The 17079-nt window shown below is 43.2% G+C and overlaps 2 protein-coding genes and 1 long non-coding RNA gene across 6 annotated transcripts in view; all 3 read left to right on the top strand.

Annotated features, from left to right (window-relative positions):
- The first annotated feature begins 1689 nt into the window (after positions 1-1689).
- Positions 1690-6833, top strand: LOC113011182 (uncharacterized). 3 transcript variants are annotated; one of them, XM_026150597.1, is made up of 4 exons: positions 1690-2034; positions 2191-2676; positions 2731-3558; positions 4093-6833. In XM_026150597.1, exons 2-4 carry the CDS (start codon positions 2413-2415, stop codon positions 5557-5559), a joined length of 2559 nt encoding a protein of 852 aa, XP_026006382.1. In that variant the 5' UTR covers positions 1690-2034; positions 2191-2412; the 3' UTR covers positions 5560-6833. The 3 variants fall into 3 exon arrangements, with proteins under 3 accessions (XP_026006382.1, XP_026006384.1, XP_026006381.1); XM_026150599.1 differs by having other exon boundaries at positions 2191-3558; positions 4093-5002; positions 5093-6833; XM_026150596.1 differs by having other exon boundaries at positions 2191-3558.
- A 639-nt stretch (positions 6834-7472) lies between these two features.
- On the top strand, positions 7473-9865 carry LOC113011183 (uncharacterized). Its single transcript, XR_003270478.1, has 3 exons — positions 7473-7893; positions 8050-8248; positions 9018-9865. It is a non-coding gene; the product is annotated as an uncharacterized LOC113011183 (long non-coding RNA).
- Positions 9866-15039: 5174 nt separating this feature from the next.
- The window catches only part of LOC113010447 (neurocan core protein-like), a 49130-nt gene continuing 47090 nt past the window's right edge, over positions 15040-17079 (top strand). For both annotated transcript variants that reach the window (XM_026149495.1, XM_026149496.1), the window contains exon 1: positions 15040-15488. The gene's annotated coding sequence lies outside the window, so the exon portion shown is untranslated. The remainder of the gene's footprint in view (positions 15489-17079) is intronic.

Raw genomic sequence — 17079 nt, 5'->3', positions numbered from 1 at the left:
CCTTTTAATACAGCAGCCCCAAAACCTTCTGTAATCTATAAGCTCCCATATGGCTCTATAAGCTCTATATCTATGTTATAGTGTTTTATGGGGTCTTGACATCCATTGACTTCTTCATAGCATTTAAACATCAGATTGTTGCCCACAGAGTCCCACGAGCTGCTGCTGATCCTTGATGTGGCGTTCCCCAAACCACATCCTCTGGCACAACTTGTTGCTTTATTATCAACAAATGTTTTCCATTCACATTTGTGGTTGGGGTCCTTGCTACTAAAAAACGTTTTCTCAGCCCATAGGCAAACACAGAAATGTCTATGTCACACATATCTGTGTGGAGAGGCACAGGTGAAAATGATCACTGGGTTGCACTGAGCAACTGATTTTGCTAAAACATAAGGTCAGAAGAGATGGAAGTGAGATCACATCCCTCTGAGAATAAAATAAAAACAGCTGGCAGAAGGGAACAGATTTTACATTTACACAGCAAACAGGATGAGTAGCATCAAGAGGTCTGACTTAGTTAGTTGAAAGGCCTGACGTTACAAGGAATAAGATTATGTAGCCAGATTAACTGCTATGAGGTTGTACCATAGACAGTATAAGAGATGGATGCAGCACCATGACAACACCCACTGATTCTGGGCTATTAATTTTGAAGTTTCAACATTATTTGAAGGTCATGTTGGTGTTTTAGAGCCAGACATGACCATATTTGGATGAAAAGGTGGAGTGCTAAGTTGTCAGTTAATGGTAGCTCTCTTACACAGTGTGTTTTGTGTCCTGTCTCCCGCCCCTCACCCTCAACTGGTCGGTCACAGCAGATGGCTGTCTGCATGAGGTTTCTTCTTGTTAAAAGGGAGTTTTTCCTTCTCACTGTCGCCAGTTTTCTGTACTTTGTTGTAGAGTCTACAATCTAAAGCACTTTGTGGTGCCTGTTATCGTTAAATTGAACTGAATTGAACTAGGAATCTTAGCTAGCAAGCCTCATCCTTAAACTGTATGAGACATGGTATGGTATTTAGTAACAGACTAATAAAATACTAGAATATAAATCACTGAGACTGAATGGACTATATTACAAAGAAAGCCATAATCTTAGGCATTAGATAACTTTTAAACAAGAATGGTCATTCAGTTAGGCATCGTTCTGGATGCAAGGGAAACCCATAAATAACTTCAGCTGACAAAACTTATGGAGCAAATTTACTTGGAGTAATGAGACAAAATAATGAGAAAAAAAAAGTTTTTAGCCACAACCTTAAAAACTACGTTTGGAGAAGAGTCAACGTTTGGTGTGATGAAAAGCACACCATCCCTGCTATGAAACTTGAAGGTGGATCACTGACATTTTAGGGATTTGTTAGCTACACAGGGAACTTGGTTAAAACTGATGGCAAGATAAATGGAGAGTGTTATCTGAAAATACTGAAGGATAATTTACACTCATCAGCCTGGAAGCTGCGCATAGGACGTATTTTGGTGTTCCAACATGACAGTGATCCAAAACAGAAGGCCAAGTCGACCTTTCATTGGCTACAGAAGAAAAAAGTTCTCAAGTGGCCATCTCAGTCTCCTGACCTCAATGTCATTGAGCCACTTTGAGTTAGGAACTGGAGGCATTTTGGCAAGACGAATGAGCAGCTTTACCATCTGAGAAGATAAAGTGCCTCATCCACAACTACTGTTATGCCTTTTGGTCAAAAGTCAGTAGTTAGTGCATAGTCTGATTAAGTTACATAAGCAAAGTGATAAATAAGTTCAAAGTTAAGAAATATTATAAGTGATTCATGCTAAAAACAGTTAAAATGTATGGGTTTGTAATTTGCTCAGAGTGAGACATCGTTATCACAAGCGATCTTTGTATTGTATGTGCGGAAATGGGAGCGAGGGAGCGCTCTGATCATTAACATATCTTTGACGTATTTTCTCCGTTAATGCCGTGAAAAGTGTTTCGGCAGTATTAAAAGAGTGAACGAGTTCATGTACACGCTAAGAGTGCCCTACACGCTTGTACCTTGGGAAACGTTCGTCTTTGTGAGTATTAATATGTTCAGAGATAACTTTTATATGTGTTTACATGGAGTGAACTGTGATGCTAATGTAACGCACGTGTTAAGCTAGGCTAATCAGTAAGTTGTCATTAAGATGTGTATTAGCTAGCAATTTATTTTCATTTTCTGTATGTTTCAGTTACAAATAAGAATTAGCAAGGAGAAGCCTTGAGAGACATAAGGCTTTAAAGGATCTTCATTAAAAGCAAGAAAAGCAAGCCTTGTGTGGAAGATCTCCTCTATTTTGTTCGCTAGCTGTCTAGCTTCACATGGTCACGTGTCGTGAGGGCAGCATAGTAAAAAGACGAACAAAAAGACGCCTACTCAGCGGGTTCAAGCATACAGAGCTACTTTAAGCAACATGAGTCTACGCTCAGGAAGAAATTACCTAAAAGACTACGCTGCTGAAGAGCTAGACGAAGCAGCCGGTGGTGAACAGCAAGCAGACGTCGCCACTCAACCAGCTACAATGCAGCAACGGTCTCAGCCATTCGACACCAAGTCGCAGCAATCCAGAACATCGACAAGGCGTTCTCAACGGACATCCTCATCAGCAGCTTCTGCAGCTGCAAGGGCCTACACCAAAGCTCAAGCAGCACGAGCTCAACTGGCCTTCGCTGAAAAGGAAGCTAATGCAATGAAACAGAGAGCTGAACTGGATGCTCATCTCGCTGAAAAGGAAGCTAATGCAATGAAACAGAGAGCTGAACTGGATGCTCATCTACATGTCCTCCAGTGCCAAAAAGCAATAGCCGCAGCTGAAGCAGAGGTCTCAGCCTATGAAGAAGCAGAGATTCAGAGCGGGGAGCTCTACGGAGAACTTTGTGAGGAAGCTGAGCCCATCAGTACAGTGCACCGCACTAACGAATATGTTCGACAACAATGTGAGTTACTCTACCCAGACACTCAGCACGACCCAGCACAGCCTCCTAAAGGAAATTGCAATGAAGTAGATGTACAAGACAGTACACAAATGACTAACCCTTTTATAACCAACACTCAGACGAAAACACAACCTGTAAATAGAGAAAGGAAACAGGAGCAAACAGTGAACACATGTGTAGTCGACACGTACTGGTCCAACTCCACAAAGCACACCCCCAACCTTAACAACTGTGTACCTGAATCAAGGGAAATGCAACAGTTTGCAAAATACCTAATTCGCAAAGAACTAGTCAGCACAGGCCTTTTGCAATTTGATGACAAATCTGAAAACTATTGGGCATGGAAAACCTCATTCATCAGCGCAACCAAAGACCTAAATTTGTCTCCAAGAGAGGAATTAGACTTGCTAGCAAAATGGTTGGGTCCAACATCATCCGAACAGGCTAAGCGCATTCGCGCTGTACACACCCTCAATCCGGCTGCAGGTGCAAAGATGGTCTGGCAACGCCTTGAAGAGTGCTACGGCTCATCTGAGGCTATTGAGGACGCACTCTTAAAAAAAGTAGAGGACTTTCCCAAACTCACAAACAAAGACAATGTTAAGCTGCAGGAACTTAGTGACATTGTCACAACGGGACTGAACGGACTCACGCGCAGGCTCTAGGTCTTGAAAGCACAAGAGTCTTTATTATGATGCACCAGGTGATTATTTACAAAAGTGAGGGGAAAGCCGGGCTCCGGGGGTCCACACACGAACGGGAAAGACACGCACACTCTCCGTTCACTCCTCCTCACACTCCACTCACTCGGGTAACACAGGGGTAGGTCCAGGGAATCTGTACACAGAGACACGAATGGGTAGTTAGGTAAATCGCTATGAAACACTTCTGAAGTCATTGAGCTGGGGTTACACTGACGAGGGTCGGCAACGGTCCAGCGACGAGAAACAGGGCTGCCGTCTTATAAAGGAGCTGGATCACTCGTGATGAGCCACAGGTGCGTGGGCCAGGGGCAGGAGCCCGCAGGTAAGCTCCGCCCAGGCAGAGGGAGGAGGGAAAGAGGGGAAAGGAGAGAGCAGGAAAAAAATAAAAAAAGGAATACAAAACATATGTAGCCGTACTGAGCCGACCGGGTAGGCACAGGGACCCTGACAGACATCTTATTGGAGCTACAGTGTGCTAAACAAGATGGTGCACTCCCAGGACTTGCTTACCTGGACACAGCTAGAGGAGTCAGGCAAATAGTGGAAAAACTTCCCTTCAACCTACAGGAAAAGTGGACAACTGTAGGAACACAGTACAAGGAGACTCATAGTGTGTCATTTCCTCCTTTCTCAGTTTTCACACAATTTGTCCAGCGGCAAGCGAAAATGAGGAATGACCCAAGCTTTGCTATGTCCAAGGCCAACACCCATGTCCCTTCTCCCACAGAAAAACTGAGATCATATAGTTGCAAACCTACTGTGTCAGCACACAAAATGGACATTACGGCAGAGCCGGACCAGAATAATCTCAGTCCAAAGAAAATGGAGGAACCGGATCGCCAGTGCCCAATCCACAAAAAACCACATCCACTCAAAAAGTGTAAGCTCTTTAGAGACAAAACTATTGAAGAAAGACAAGCCTATCTCAAAGAGCACCACATATGCTATAGATGCTGTGGGTCTGTCCAACACATTGCAAAAAACTGTAAAGCAGTGGTTAAGTGTATTGAGTGTGACAGCCTTAAACACTTATCTGCAATGCATCCTGGTCCTACTCCTGCCCCTAAGAGTACTACACCAGGAAACAACGACAATGAAGAGCAAATCAAGAGCTCACCTTCAGTCGAGTCGAAGTGCACAGAGGTATGTGGCCAAGGTGACAGCCCACGTTCATGTTCTAAGATCAGTTTGGTCAAAGTGTATCCTGCAGGCCAAAAAGAGAGAGCTATAAAAATGTATGCAGTAATAGATGACCAGTCCAACAGGTCACTGGTTAAGTCAGAGTTTTTCAGCCTTTTCAAAATCAATGCCAAACCCACTCCATACACCTTAAAGACTTGCTCTGGCAGAGAACAAACCTCAGGTAGGAGAGCTGTAAACTTCTTCCTCGAGTCTTTGGATGGAGAGGTCAACATCCAGCTACCCCCTTTAATTGAATGTGACTCTGTTCCAGACAATAGATCTGAAATACCCTCTCCAGAGATTGCCCAGCATCACCCACATCTTCTTCCAGTGACAGATAACATCCCACCTGTCGACCACCACGCCCCAATCCTTTTACTCCTTGGAAGGGACGTCATCAGGGTCCATAAGGTACGTGAGCAAATCAACGGACCCAATGATGCACCATACGCCCAAAGGCTAGACCTGGGTTGGGTTATTGTGGGGGAGGTGTGTTTAGGAAAAGCGCACAGTCAGTCAGAGGTCAATGTCTATAAAACACACACCTTAGATAATGGACGTGCATCCTATTTTGAGCCTTGCCCAAACACAATTCACGTTAAAGAGAATTATGGGGTCACTATGAATGCAACCTGCATCACAGACGATTTGGGACACTCTGTGTTTGTTAGATCTGAGGGTGATATCAAACAAGCCATGTCTATCGACGACAGCATTCCTGACAATAATGGACAATGAAGTTTATCAAAACCAAGAGAACAGCTGGGTTGCACCTTTACCCTTTCGCTCACAGAGAAGGAGGCTCCCTGACAACCGAGAACAAGCCCTAAAACGCCTCTGCTCTCTCCGAAAGACTTTGGAAAAGAGACCAGAAATGAATGATCACTACATCCAATCCATGCAGAAAACGTTGGATAACAATCATGCTGACCAAGCCACTTGGTTCATTCCAGCAGCAGACCTGCAGAACAGTACCTGGTTCTCAGGTCCACCCTTTCTGTACTCTGACCCACACACAGAACCACACACTGGTCCTTTCACGCTCATCGAACCTGAAAAAGACAGAGAGATACGTCCGGAAATAAAAGTAATGAAAACTACTGTAGCAGAGCCACAGTTGGGTTCTGACCGTTTCAAAAAGTACTCAAACTGGATCACTCTTTGCAGAGTCATAGCCAGACTCATTCATGTAGTTACATCCTTTGCACAAAAGACAAGTGGACAAAGGGGATGGAAAGGTTTCGGTGAGACACCGAGCGTCCAAGAACTCACCCGAGCCCAAGTAGTCATCATTCGAGCTGTCCAACAAGAAGCTTACAAAGGGACACTTGAAAACATTAAAGAAGGAAGGAAGGTCAGTGGCATATTTGATGCACTCAAAAAGCTCAATCCTGTGGTGGACAAAGACAGTCTCTTACGAGTCGGAGGACGTCTTTCCGCCGCCGATCTCACAGAAAATGAAAAGCACCCTCTGATTATCCCATCTACCAGCCACATCGCCATGCTAATTGTAACTCACTATCATGAACAAGTGGCTCATCAAGGAAGACACATAACTGAAGGAGCTATCCGTGGTGCTGGGTACTGGATAATTGGAGGGAAGCGGCTTGTGTCATCTGTCATTCATCGGTGTGTCACATGTCGCAAGTTGCGAGGCAAAATGCAGATCCAGAAAATGGCAGACTTGCTCGCAGACCGAGTCACCCCTGAACCACCCTTTACCACTGTAGGCCTAGATGTATTTGGGCCATGGACTATTGTGACGCGTCGTACAAGAGGTGGTTGTTCCCAGAACAAACGTTGGGCTGTGTTATTCACATGCATGTCAACTAGGGCTGTGCATATCGAACTGATAGAGACTATGTCTGCTGATAGTTTTATCAATGCATCAAGAAGGCTCTTCTCTATTCGGGGCCCAGCCAAGTTTCTGCGCTCAGACAGAGGCACGAATTTTGTGGGCGCTTGTAAGGAATTAAACCTAAACTCCGGGAACAAAGCGGTAGGAAAGTACCTGCAAGAGAGAGGGTGTTTGGACTTTCAATCCCCCTCATGCGTCTCACATGGGAGGCTCATGGGAGCGCCTTATAGGCGTTGCCAGGCGCATTCTGGATGCAATGTTGTTACGAACTGAACAAACACGTCTTACTCATGAAGTGTTGTGCACCTTCATGGCCGAGGTGATGGCAATTATTAATGCAAGGCCTCTTGTCCCCATATCCACTGACCCTGACAGTCCTGCAGTACTCACTCCAGCAGCGCTACTAACGCAGAAGATGAGTGCTGTGTCTGCTCCACTTGGGAACTTTTCATCAGGGCAGTTGTTTGGGAAACAATGGAAACATGTTCAACACCTTGCTGATACCTTTTGGAAACGGTGGAAAGGAGAATATTTGTCCACCTTACAAAGTCGTGCAAAATGGACAGAGAATAGACCTAATGTCAAACAAGGAGATGTGGTCCTGCTAAAGGACTCCCAAGCCAGCAGGAACGAATGGCCCATGGGACTAATAGTAAAAACATTCCCCAGCAGCGACAAGAAGGTCCGAAAAGTGGAAGTGCGGACTGTAAAAGATGGGACTGTTAAAATGTTTCTCAGAGCAGTTTCAGAGATTGTTGTTTTGCTTGCAGAGACTGAATGAATATTCTTCAATGCTAAATGATGTTTGAATATGTTGTATTGATGTTTATTGTGATATAATGTGTGTATATCAAGCCGTGAGTGTTATGCCTTTTGGTCAAAAGTCAGTAGTTAGTGCATAGTCTGATTAAGTTACATAAGCAAAGTGATAAATAAGTTCAAAGTTAAGAAATATTATAAGTGATTCATGCTAAAAACAGTTAAAATGTATGGGTTTGTAATTTGCTCAGAGTGAGACATCGTTATCACAAGCGATCTTTGTATTGTATGTGCGGAAATGGGAGCGAGGGAGCGCTCTGATCATTAACATATCTTTGACGTATTTTCTCCGTTAATGCCGTGAAAAGTGTTTCGGCAGTATTAAAAGAGTGAACGAGTTCATGTACACGCTAAGAGTGCCCTACACGCTTGTACCTTGGGAAACGTTCGTCTTTGTGAGTATTAATATGTTCAGAGATAACTTGTATATGTGTTTACATGGAGTGAACTGTGATGCTAATGTAACGCACGTGTTAAGCTAGGCTAATCAGTAAGTTGTCATTAAGATGTGTATTAGCTAGCAATTTATTTTCATTTTCTGTATGTTTCAGTTACAAATAAGAATTAGCAAGGAGAAGCCTTGAGAGACATAAGGCTTTAAAGGATCTTCATTAAAAGCAAGAAAAGCAAGCCTTGTGTGGAAGATCTCCTCTATTTTGTTCGCTAGCTGTCTAGCTTCACATGGTCACGTGTCGTGAGGGCAGCATAACTACCACAAAAGACTTCAAGTTGTCGTTGATCTTAAATGAGGTAATAATAAAATATTTGGGTAGTTTCTCATTATGATTTAAAGAGGACAACCACAATTGTTCACCCAACCACTAGCCTTAAGGAAAGAAAAGTTAGGTATTCTCATTTATATACACATAAAAATGACCCCAAGAAATCACAAAAATCACAAATTCTGCCAGGTTATGTAAAATTATGAACACAGCTGTTTGTTCTGGGGGAACCCGATATCACGGCAAAGCATGTGATAGACACGTGTGTCCATTTTACGCTTTGCCTCTCCAAAATGTGAAATGTACATGCATGCAGAAGTAATTTGCAGTAACAGTAGAGGGAGATATTTTATTTGAAGCACAAAATAATCTCAGGAAAGCCTTTAAACAGAAATTACTAACACATTTACATGTAAATACACATTAGCTGCCTAGCTTAATCGTTCCTGGGAATTAAGAGACAGGGAATGTACTTCATATGTTTTTTGCTCACTACCGACTTTCTGGCTTTTAATAAGTTATCTCCCCCTGCTAGTAAAGCATCTTTTGCATGCATGTCCATCTCACGTTTTGGAGATGCAAAGCGTGAAATGGACACGGTGGACCGGCGTGTCTATTTTGCTGTGATATTGGGGACATTTTGTTTATGTCATATCTGCTCTCTTTCTACATTTTTCCCATAAAATGTTTCTTGTAAAAGAAAGACAAAAAAAAAAGAGAAAAGAAACAAAACTCTTGTAAACCTTTCTCTCAGTGCTTCAAATTATAACCCAGTGCATGCATGTCTGCTTTTCTAGAAACTCAGCCTCAAGCCTTTAAAGGAAAAGTTCTTCAGTGAAGCCTCCGGAGAAAACATAAAATATGAACGAAGGGAAAATTAGGCCAAAGCAAACATAAACCAAGGGCCCTGTGGTTAGACGGTATGGGGGTATTACATGTGGTTAGCTCCGCTGCCAACCTCGTCTCCTGCACTTCCTCCATGACTGCCCTGCTGCCGCCCAGATGGGCCTGCTGGGCTCGGAAACATTTAAACTTAGCAGGGTGGCTAAATCAAGCCTGAACAACTGCCCCATCAGCACAGAGACTGGAGTTTGTAAAATCTAGCTCAGTTTATATTTCTCCTGACTGGGAGGTATCCTGTTTTCCATCTTTTTATGTGGTTTTCTTTGATCTCCTCTCATTATCAGCAAGGCCAGCAAATAATAGGCAAACATGTGCGTGGAGAAGCCATGATGCTACAGAAAGCTTCATTACGCAGGCTGCCTTCCTACTGAGGGCAGCCTGCGTTACTTGGAAGTGGCATTTTGCTCCAGTGAAGATGCTGTAATAGCTTTCCAGAAGTCTTTTTTGTCTCAGCATCCTCATCCGACCTCCCTTGTGTGCTGTGTGTTCTCCACTGTGCGCGGATGGCTGCCCCCTTGCTGGAGAGTGATTGACATTGTTTGTCTGTTTGGTGAGGCGCCTGACATTTCTAAAAGTCACAGCTCACATTAAGGATGAGCCTTCTTCGGGCTTGCATGTGCATGAATTGCCGCCTGTGTCCACCACCACAGCATATCTGTTCTCTATGACTGTAAACTTTAAGCAGAGCCAGACTCAGATGTCTAGTTTTGCTTCTGACTATGAATAAATATAATTTGATATATTTGGTCTTTATTGAATCTCCTCTCCTGCAGCAGAGTGGCTACGAACCAATCAAAAAACAGCACAGGGCAAACAGTTTAATCCTGCAATGTTAGTTCTGGTGGGCTGATCTTACACATGTTCAGAGCTCCCTGTAGCACTTCCCAAAGGCATCTGCAGTAAAAACTCTCAGAGCGGTGCTTCTGCGGTTCTCTGCTCCTCCTCCTGTCATGTTTTGAGGGAATCTGAGATGCACTGAGAGCTTGATGAATCCCCCACAGTTTAGCCCGTCTCTATTTTTCCATCAGTCCCAAAGCGCTGATGAGAACGTCTATAAATGTGTCCGCTTGTAAAATAAACACAGCAACTGGATCAGGAGTTTATTTTATTTTACTGGATCCATAAGTGTGTATGTGTGTAAGTGTGTTTGTGTATGCGTGTGAGTCTGACTGAAATTTCCATGCACTTTCTCCTGTCTCATAAATCTTTTACAAAACACAGCATTGTGTTTGAAAGCCACCATGAGTAAAGCAGGAACTAACACTGATGCAGCCACGTGTACACTCTAAACCAGATTAAATATGACTGTAACACAGCTTTTTTGTGGAGATTTTGGATTTTTATTTTGTATTTTGTTCCCTCATCGTGAAACAAAAACAAAAACAAACACACAGACATCAAGAGAGCATGACGAGGTGTTCGAATGGCTGAATGAACTCACATTCGCAGGGCTTGTTGTCACGTGCAGCGCTTCTGCTGTAGAGTTTTGTGTTGACAACAAAAAGGAAAAGCTTTTGCATCAGTCCGGGAAGGAGATGCAGAAAGTGCCCCTGTATTTTAAGACTACACTGTTTAACAAAAGCAATAATTTCATGTTATTTGGAGCTCCCTTGCCTCTGTGGTACAGCCGTACTGTGTAGATCTAAAGTCGGCTTCTGTTCCAGATGATCAATTTGGGGCTGACACACACCTCTCCTTGTACACTCATACGCCTTGTTTACAGCTCAGGCAGCTCTGAATTCCTCAGTGTTGGAAGTATAAGTGGAAACACACAGAGGCATAAACTGAAGAGTCATCTCTACGCAGGTGTGAAGTTCATTGCAAAAGCACCGCATTATATTTCAAATGACTCGTGTTTATGCATCACTACCTTACCATCTGATGTTAGGAAGCACCGCTTTCAACACATTTTATGGATGTTTAATCCCTTGACATCCAAATTTATCCCTATTTCCCTTTGAAGGTGCTCCAATTAAAATTTGATAGGAACAATAGATGAAAAGTCTTTGTGTACTTGAATCTGCAGTCCCCCCGAGCTCCGTGGAGTTTTTAGCATCTTTCAGCTCACTGTTTTGGTTTACTCTGTCATTCCCAAACCTCTGATCAGTGTCATTTTCAGAAGCGGTGGTAGACGGCTGTTGTTTCTGTAAATGATAAAAATACATAAAATGATATAAATACGGCCCCCGAGGCGAAAGACACATAAAAGCCATCCGACCCATTCATCTAACCGCCCGCTAAGTGATTACTTAGTAACCGTGATTTGGCATTACTGTATATCGCCGCTTTCATTGCCAGCAGAGTGCTTCCACTCTAGATTTATGGGCTTTTGCCCGCTCTTTCCTCTTCTTCTCCAACTCTTCTGATGAGGTCGCAGGTAACGTGTCCTTCTGATGACTCCTCTGCGTGGGTTTTGTTTGTTTGGTACAGTGAGCTGCCTCTCCCGTGCCAGCCAAACGTTCATCTCCTTTGGAGGCATGCTTTGTTTTGTCTTCCTGCCCAGCATACATCCAGTTTTCTCTGAAGGTTTTCTCAGGCTTCCAGATCTCGTTTTGACTTCACAGTTCCCTTTAACCGACATTTCTCAGTGACATTTCAAACGACACTTTGATGTCTTTTTATAGCGCGTCCCTTCTTTGTAGACATCAGTTAGATTCATTTTTAGATCCTCCGTCAGAGGAACCGGAGGATGTTGAGTGTTAAATAAGGTTAGAGGAGTTTATCTCAGAGTCTGGGACTGTAATCAGAGGACAGTTCCTAATGACAGGTACATTACACTCCAGTAGCTAATTCATTAAGGCATAACAAGCTCCTAAAGCCCAAACTTCACAGGCTGCAGTCGTTGCTCATGCCCACAGACTTAACATTAAAGATAGACATCACTATGATGTCAACCATTAATGGAAAACAACTTTGAAACATTGGGCTTTGCATTTATGTGCGACAGTGAAAATGGGGCATTATCAGCTAAAGCTAGAGCTTCCATAATTCATTGTGTTATTAAACACAATGCTTTTTTTGGCTTAAACCAAAGAAATTAAAAATGAAACAGCTGAGTCCTTCGAACTTCTTCTTCTTGTCCTCCTTCTTCTGTGGGTGGGGGCAACCTCCAAGTGACTGATTGTACTTGCAGTGACCAACAACAACACAACTCTTTGGTGAACCCTTTCGATCCCAAGACGGCACAGGAGGGAGGCAACTTTGTTGTGGTCTGACTGCAACCACTCTGAAACAGACTGACAAGCGAAACTGCGTTAATATATTTGAATCGCTTATCACGGCTCACATTCTTTTATTTTGTCTGTATAGTTTCCTTTTTTAAATCTTTTATATATCTGTTGTATTTCTCATACGCCCTTTTTATAATTGCTGTTTAAATTGTTTTTAATTATCATTCATTTTTCTATTTTATATGTGGATTGTTTTCTTTTTGGCATCTATTGTGGACAGCAAAGAAAAAGTTTGACTGCACAGAGAGACATGATTAATTACTGCGCATATGACAATAAACTTTGAAACTTTGAAACTAAAAATACTTTGAGGTCTAATTTATAAACGCAGACAGATTTTCAGCAGGTTGCAATCAATCTGAATCAGATGAGCGCAACTCATCTGTCATACGTCTCGTTGCAGGGGGCTCGACTCCGCTGGTTGCCAACTGGTTTTATTCTGTTTATATTCTTATGAAAGTAAACCTGCTGAGCTTCTGTGGCATTTGTTAAATTTCAGCCCTGCAGCAACTACGTCACAATTTGGGGAGTTTCTCAATTTCTGCTTCACATCTATGAGGTTCTGGTTGGACTTTGAATGCAATCAGGTTTATGCCATTTGTGATTTTTAGCAACTGATTACAATTAATCATCACAAACAGATTGCATGTAATTGCCAACATGACCTCATTTGTCGCAGACTGATGGCAGACTGATTCTGTCTTATTTATCGCTGTCTTGATGCACTAAAGTCACTTTGAAGATGGCGGCTGAGTGTTAGTAGTTGCAGACTTGGTCTTCATCTGTGAAGCAACCACTCTAGAGGCAGCAAGATTTCAACAGTTTTGGTTATGCTATAGCCTCCAGTCACTGTTTTACCCAGTGTGAGTATAGCACACTGGGCACCTGTCACTCCTGCCAACCCCTTACTTATGCTTAATCTCGAGCCTTTTATTATTTTCCCCTTAATAATAAAAACCTTCATTTACAAATGAGAAGTTGTTATCTTTGTCTAATATTTAAATCTGTGACAAGCATACAAAAAACAGGAAATCAGGAAGGGGGCAAGCACATTTTAACAACACTGTATATAAATAACTCAGACCAAGTAAATAAAACTGCTACTTGGACAAGATTTTAAAAATGTCTATTTCTGCTGTGAAATCTGGCAGTTTTACACTGTGGGGTGAGGAACTGTGGGTTTGACTTAGTTTGGAGACGGGCCCAAGTGTAACTCTTATGAACTGCAGTTCTTGGGACTTGTTCTTTGAGTTGGCTTCATTTTTCTTTTTCTTCTTTTGTCATTTTCCCTTTTCTTTTCTTTTCTTTTCTTAAAACTACCCCCAAACAAATAATGGAACATTTGAAAAAAATGCTCATTTTCACATTTACTTGTGTTTGTTTGCTATCACATCAAACTTAGCCCAAGGATAAAAACGGCTGTTGTTAAGTATTTATCAGCTTCACAGTCAGATATTTTCTTCAGGAATGGGTGGAGCCCAAATCACAAATATTAAACTTGCATTCATTATGTGGTTGCTGTACTCTACATGAATGCTGATGCTGCTCCATGTCTGCTGGCTTTGCATGTTTACTTATTATTGCAATGATCTAATATTAGAATACATTCATGGTGTGTTTACTGGCGTTTGCTATCCCCAAGATGCCAGAACAAAATTTGATTTACTTTAAGTAGTTTTAAGCAGGTAGCACAAACTCACAGGTGAAATATTTAAACTGAAAAAAATCAAAACAGTCGTTATTTCTGCATGGTCAAACTGAAACACGCTGTTTTACACAATCTTTATTATATGAAGGTAAAAATGAACTCATATTCTTTATTACTTGTTTAATGCTCTAATTTAAGGCCTCAATTCCACGCAGATAAATCTGAAATATGAAGTTTTTGTGCGCACGCCAGCTCCGTAAATCCCCTCAGTTCTCCAAATCTTATTATAAGAATAAATGAATGAAATCAAACAGAGTATATACAGACTTTTTTCGCAGTCATCGTGATTATCATGATTAGTGGCTCGATTAAGATTCGAAAACCAACTCCTGCCTGTATTACACAAGGGAAGATGCATAATTCAAAACCATCTTGAGCACGGAGCAACAGACTGCAGACCTACAGTATGATGAATAACAAAGAGGAGTGAACTGCTCTTCTCACTTGATCACTGACAGGAATCAGTGTAGGAGCTGGACCTGTGGTCAGACAGCTCCAATGGCCAAGAGCTGCCATCAGCAACAAACCGCCGACTGCTGCTGGGTTTGTGCGCACAACGTTGCAGCAGTGAGATGTTGCCAGGTTGGGAGATTTGTCTGATGCAGCCGGTTAACAGTTAACATTGCTCAGCATTAAGGTCAAACCCTGCAAACGTTAATTAAACGGACAAGAGCCCCAGCTTGTCTATAATAGGTGGCCTGGGGGTTATACGCGTAAGCACACAAGTTCTTCCATTAAATGTGTGGAAACACGAGGTGACACGAGGGTGTTGGGGTGGGTGGGGGTTAACTGATGGTCAGACTGTCACTGTGAGCTTACGGGTAAATTTAATTCGCAGACCCCGGATCAACCTCGGAGGTTTATATAGGAATCGGATTATGGTCACATAAACTACATCCCTTCTCCTCTTTTCACCCCCCACTCTCTCCTCAATCCCTCCCACCCACCCACACCGCCACCCTATCCCCACTCTTTGAATGGGGGGCGCTGGAACCGTCTGCCCGTCACTGCTTGCCTCTTTGTTTAGACCGATTCCGCTTCTCTCCCTCGGCGTTGCTGCTGGCGAGGAGGGGGGACGGAGGGAGCACCTTGCTGTCTCTCTCTCGCTCTCTCTCTCTCTCTTTCTCTTTCTGTGTGAGTGCTCCTGCTCCGATCTGGCACAAATCGGCGTCTGACGGGATGACCGGCGCATAGGCTGCTGCTCAGTGAGGAGAGGATAATGTTGAAGGAGTGAAAAGTAAGATCCGGAGCGCTTGTGCAGACACTCGCCCTGGTCTCTGTTCTGCCTCTGCAAAGTGCTGTTTCACCCTTGTTCCGTCGTTCGCCGTCTCTGCTCGGGGAGCTTTGGAGAGCACCTGATCTGAGGCGCAAAGCTTTGCTTTCCCTAGGACTGCACCACTGAGGCGAACCTTGGTTCGGTAGACACGGTAAGAGAGAGAGAGAGAGAGAGAGAGAAAGGCAAGAATAAAATGTTTTTCGCTTGCATGCTTTATGAAATCAGTCATTTGGTCAGTGTGTCATGTCTCAAGTCGCCGGGTAGCCGGAGGCGGCTGAGACCGCTCTGCTGCGGGAAGATGCTTTGAAGTGTGCGTTTCTTGGCTTAAAAAACGTACTTTTAGAGCAGCTAGAAGAAAAAAACCCGAAAAAAAAACATGGGTACATTTTTCTCACATTGCTCTAATTATATGCAAATACAATACCAGAAAGTATTAAAGTATTTTTTTCTTGTGGACCAATCAATGCCTTCCTGTTCGATCACACCGTCAGCTTCTGAGAGGCGCGCAAATCGCACCCGTTTGGGATATCTTTAATTATTTACAGGTCAAAGCTTTTAATATTGGTCTATATTTACAACCCATGTATGTTCATGCATAAATCATCAACTCAGCGAGTAACCTCGTTAGCGTGCCCATTACATGGTTTCATCTCAGGAGAGCTTGTCTTCATATCACGAGAACTGGTTTACACGGGCGCAAAAAACCTTCTTAAATCTTAATCTACAGATGTCAGAAAGAAAGGAAACCAGAAGGTGAAGACGCCTTCTACCGGTGATGCAATTGTAGAAGCGCATCCGAGCTCTTGAACAGGTGTTTGTGAAATCTATTATGTAAATCAGAGGCTTTTGGTGAGCAAACAACATGTGCTGAGTGACTGCCAAAATCAGATCTCGTGGTCCATCTCCAGAGCTGTCACCTGCGCCTGACATCAAAGATCCTCCGTGGAATCTGAGTTACTAATGATCACAGGGTCTGCTTGTCAGTATGTTATCTTTACACTGAAGTACCCCGTGCCAACTTTGCTTTGCTTTGCTGAAAATATGTGAGAAGAAAAATGAAGCAACAAAAAAAAAGTGTCGGTAAAAAGATGGATTGCCTGGTGCCAAGTAGGTGAACAGATCTTAGAGGGTTTTATATTGATGAGTGCCCGCTCTGTAAACAAACACTGGCATGTACAAATCACAGTGAAGGAGGAGAACAGTTTAAGTCACCTTGACGAATGAGCTGTATTGTCTGAGAATATGAGAGCCCCTGCAGCCCAATAAAGCCCATTCTGTTTCCATTCACCGCCTCAGCCTGGAGGAGTCCAAGTCTTTTCTTCTTTTGCCTTGTTAGTGCGCCCACCACCAGCTGTGTGTCAGTGCCATAAAGCAGGACGAGGTTAACTAGGCAACGACACGTTATAGAGGAGCTCAGGAAAATGTTTGCAAGAGGCTACAGAGAGGCAGAGAAGTGGTGCTTACAGGGCGAGAAGAGAAAAGTGAGGAATGAGGCAAAGAGGCTCAGCTGAAAGTTTACAGCATGCATTTTTCATCCTGTCCGGATCTGTGTGTGTGTGCTTGAGAGATTGTGTATGTGTGTGTGAGTCATCCATGAGCCCTGGCACGCATGCAGTAGTTGCGTGTATGTTTGCGTGTTGAAGTGTGTATGTAGATGAGTGCACTCATACGAGCAGAGGGATCAGAGAGCGGTGTTGTGAGGAAGAAAGGGGTCTGATTCTAAAATAGAGTACGAGCTCAGT

Source organism: Astatotilapia calliptera, chromosome 18, assembly GCF_900246225.1.
Source record: "Astatotilapia calliptera chromosome 18, fAstCal1.2, whole genome shotgun sequence".
NCBI lineage: Eukaryota > Metazoa > Chordata > Actinopteri > Cichliformes > Cichlidae > Astatotilapia > Astatotilapia calliptera.
This window is presented reverse-complemented; position numbering and strand designations above follow the sequence as displayed.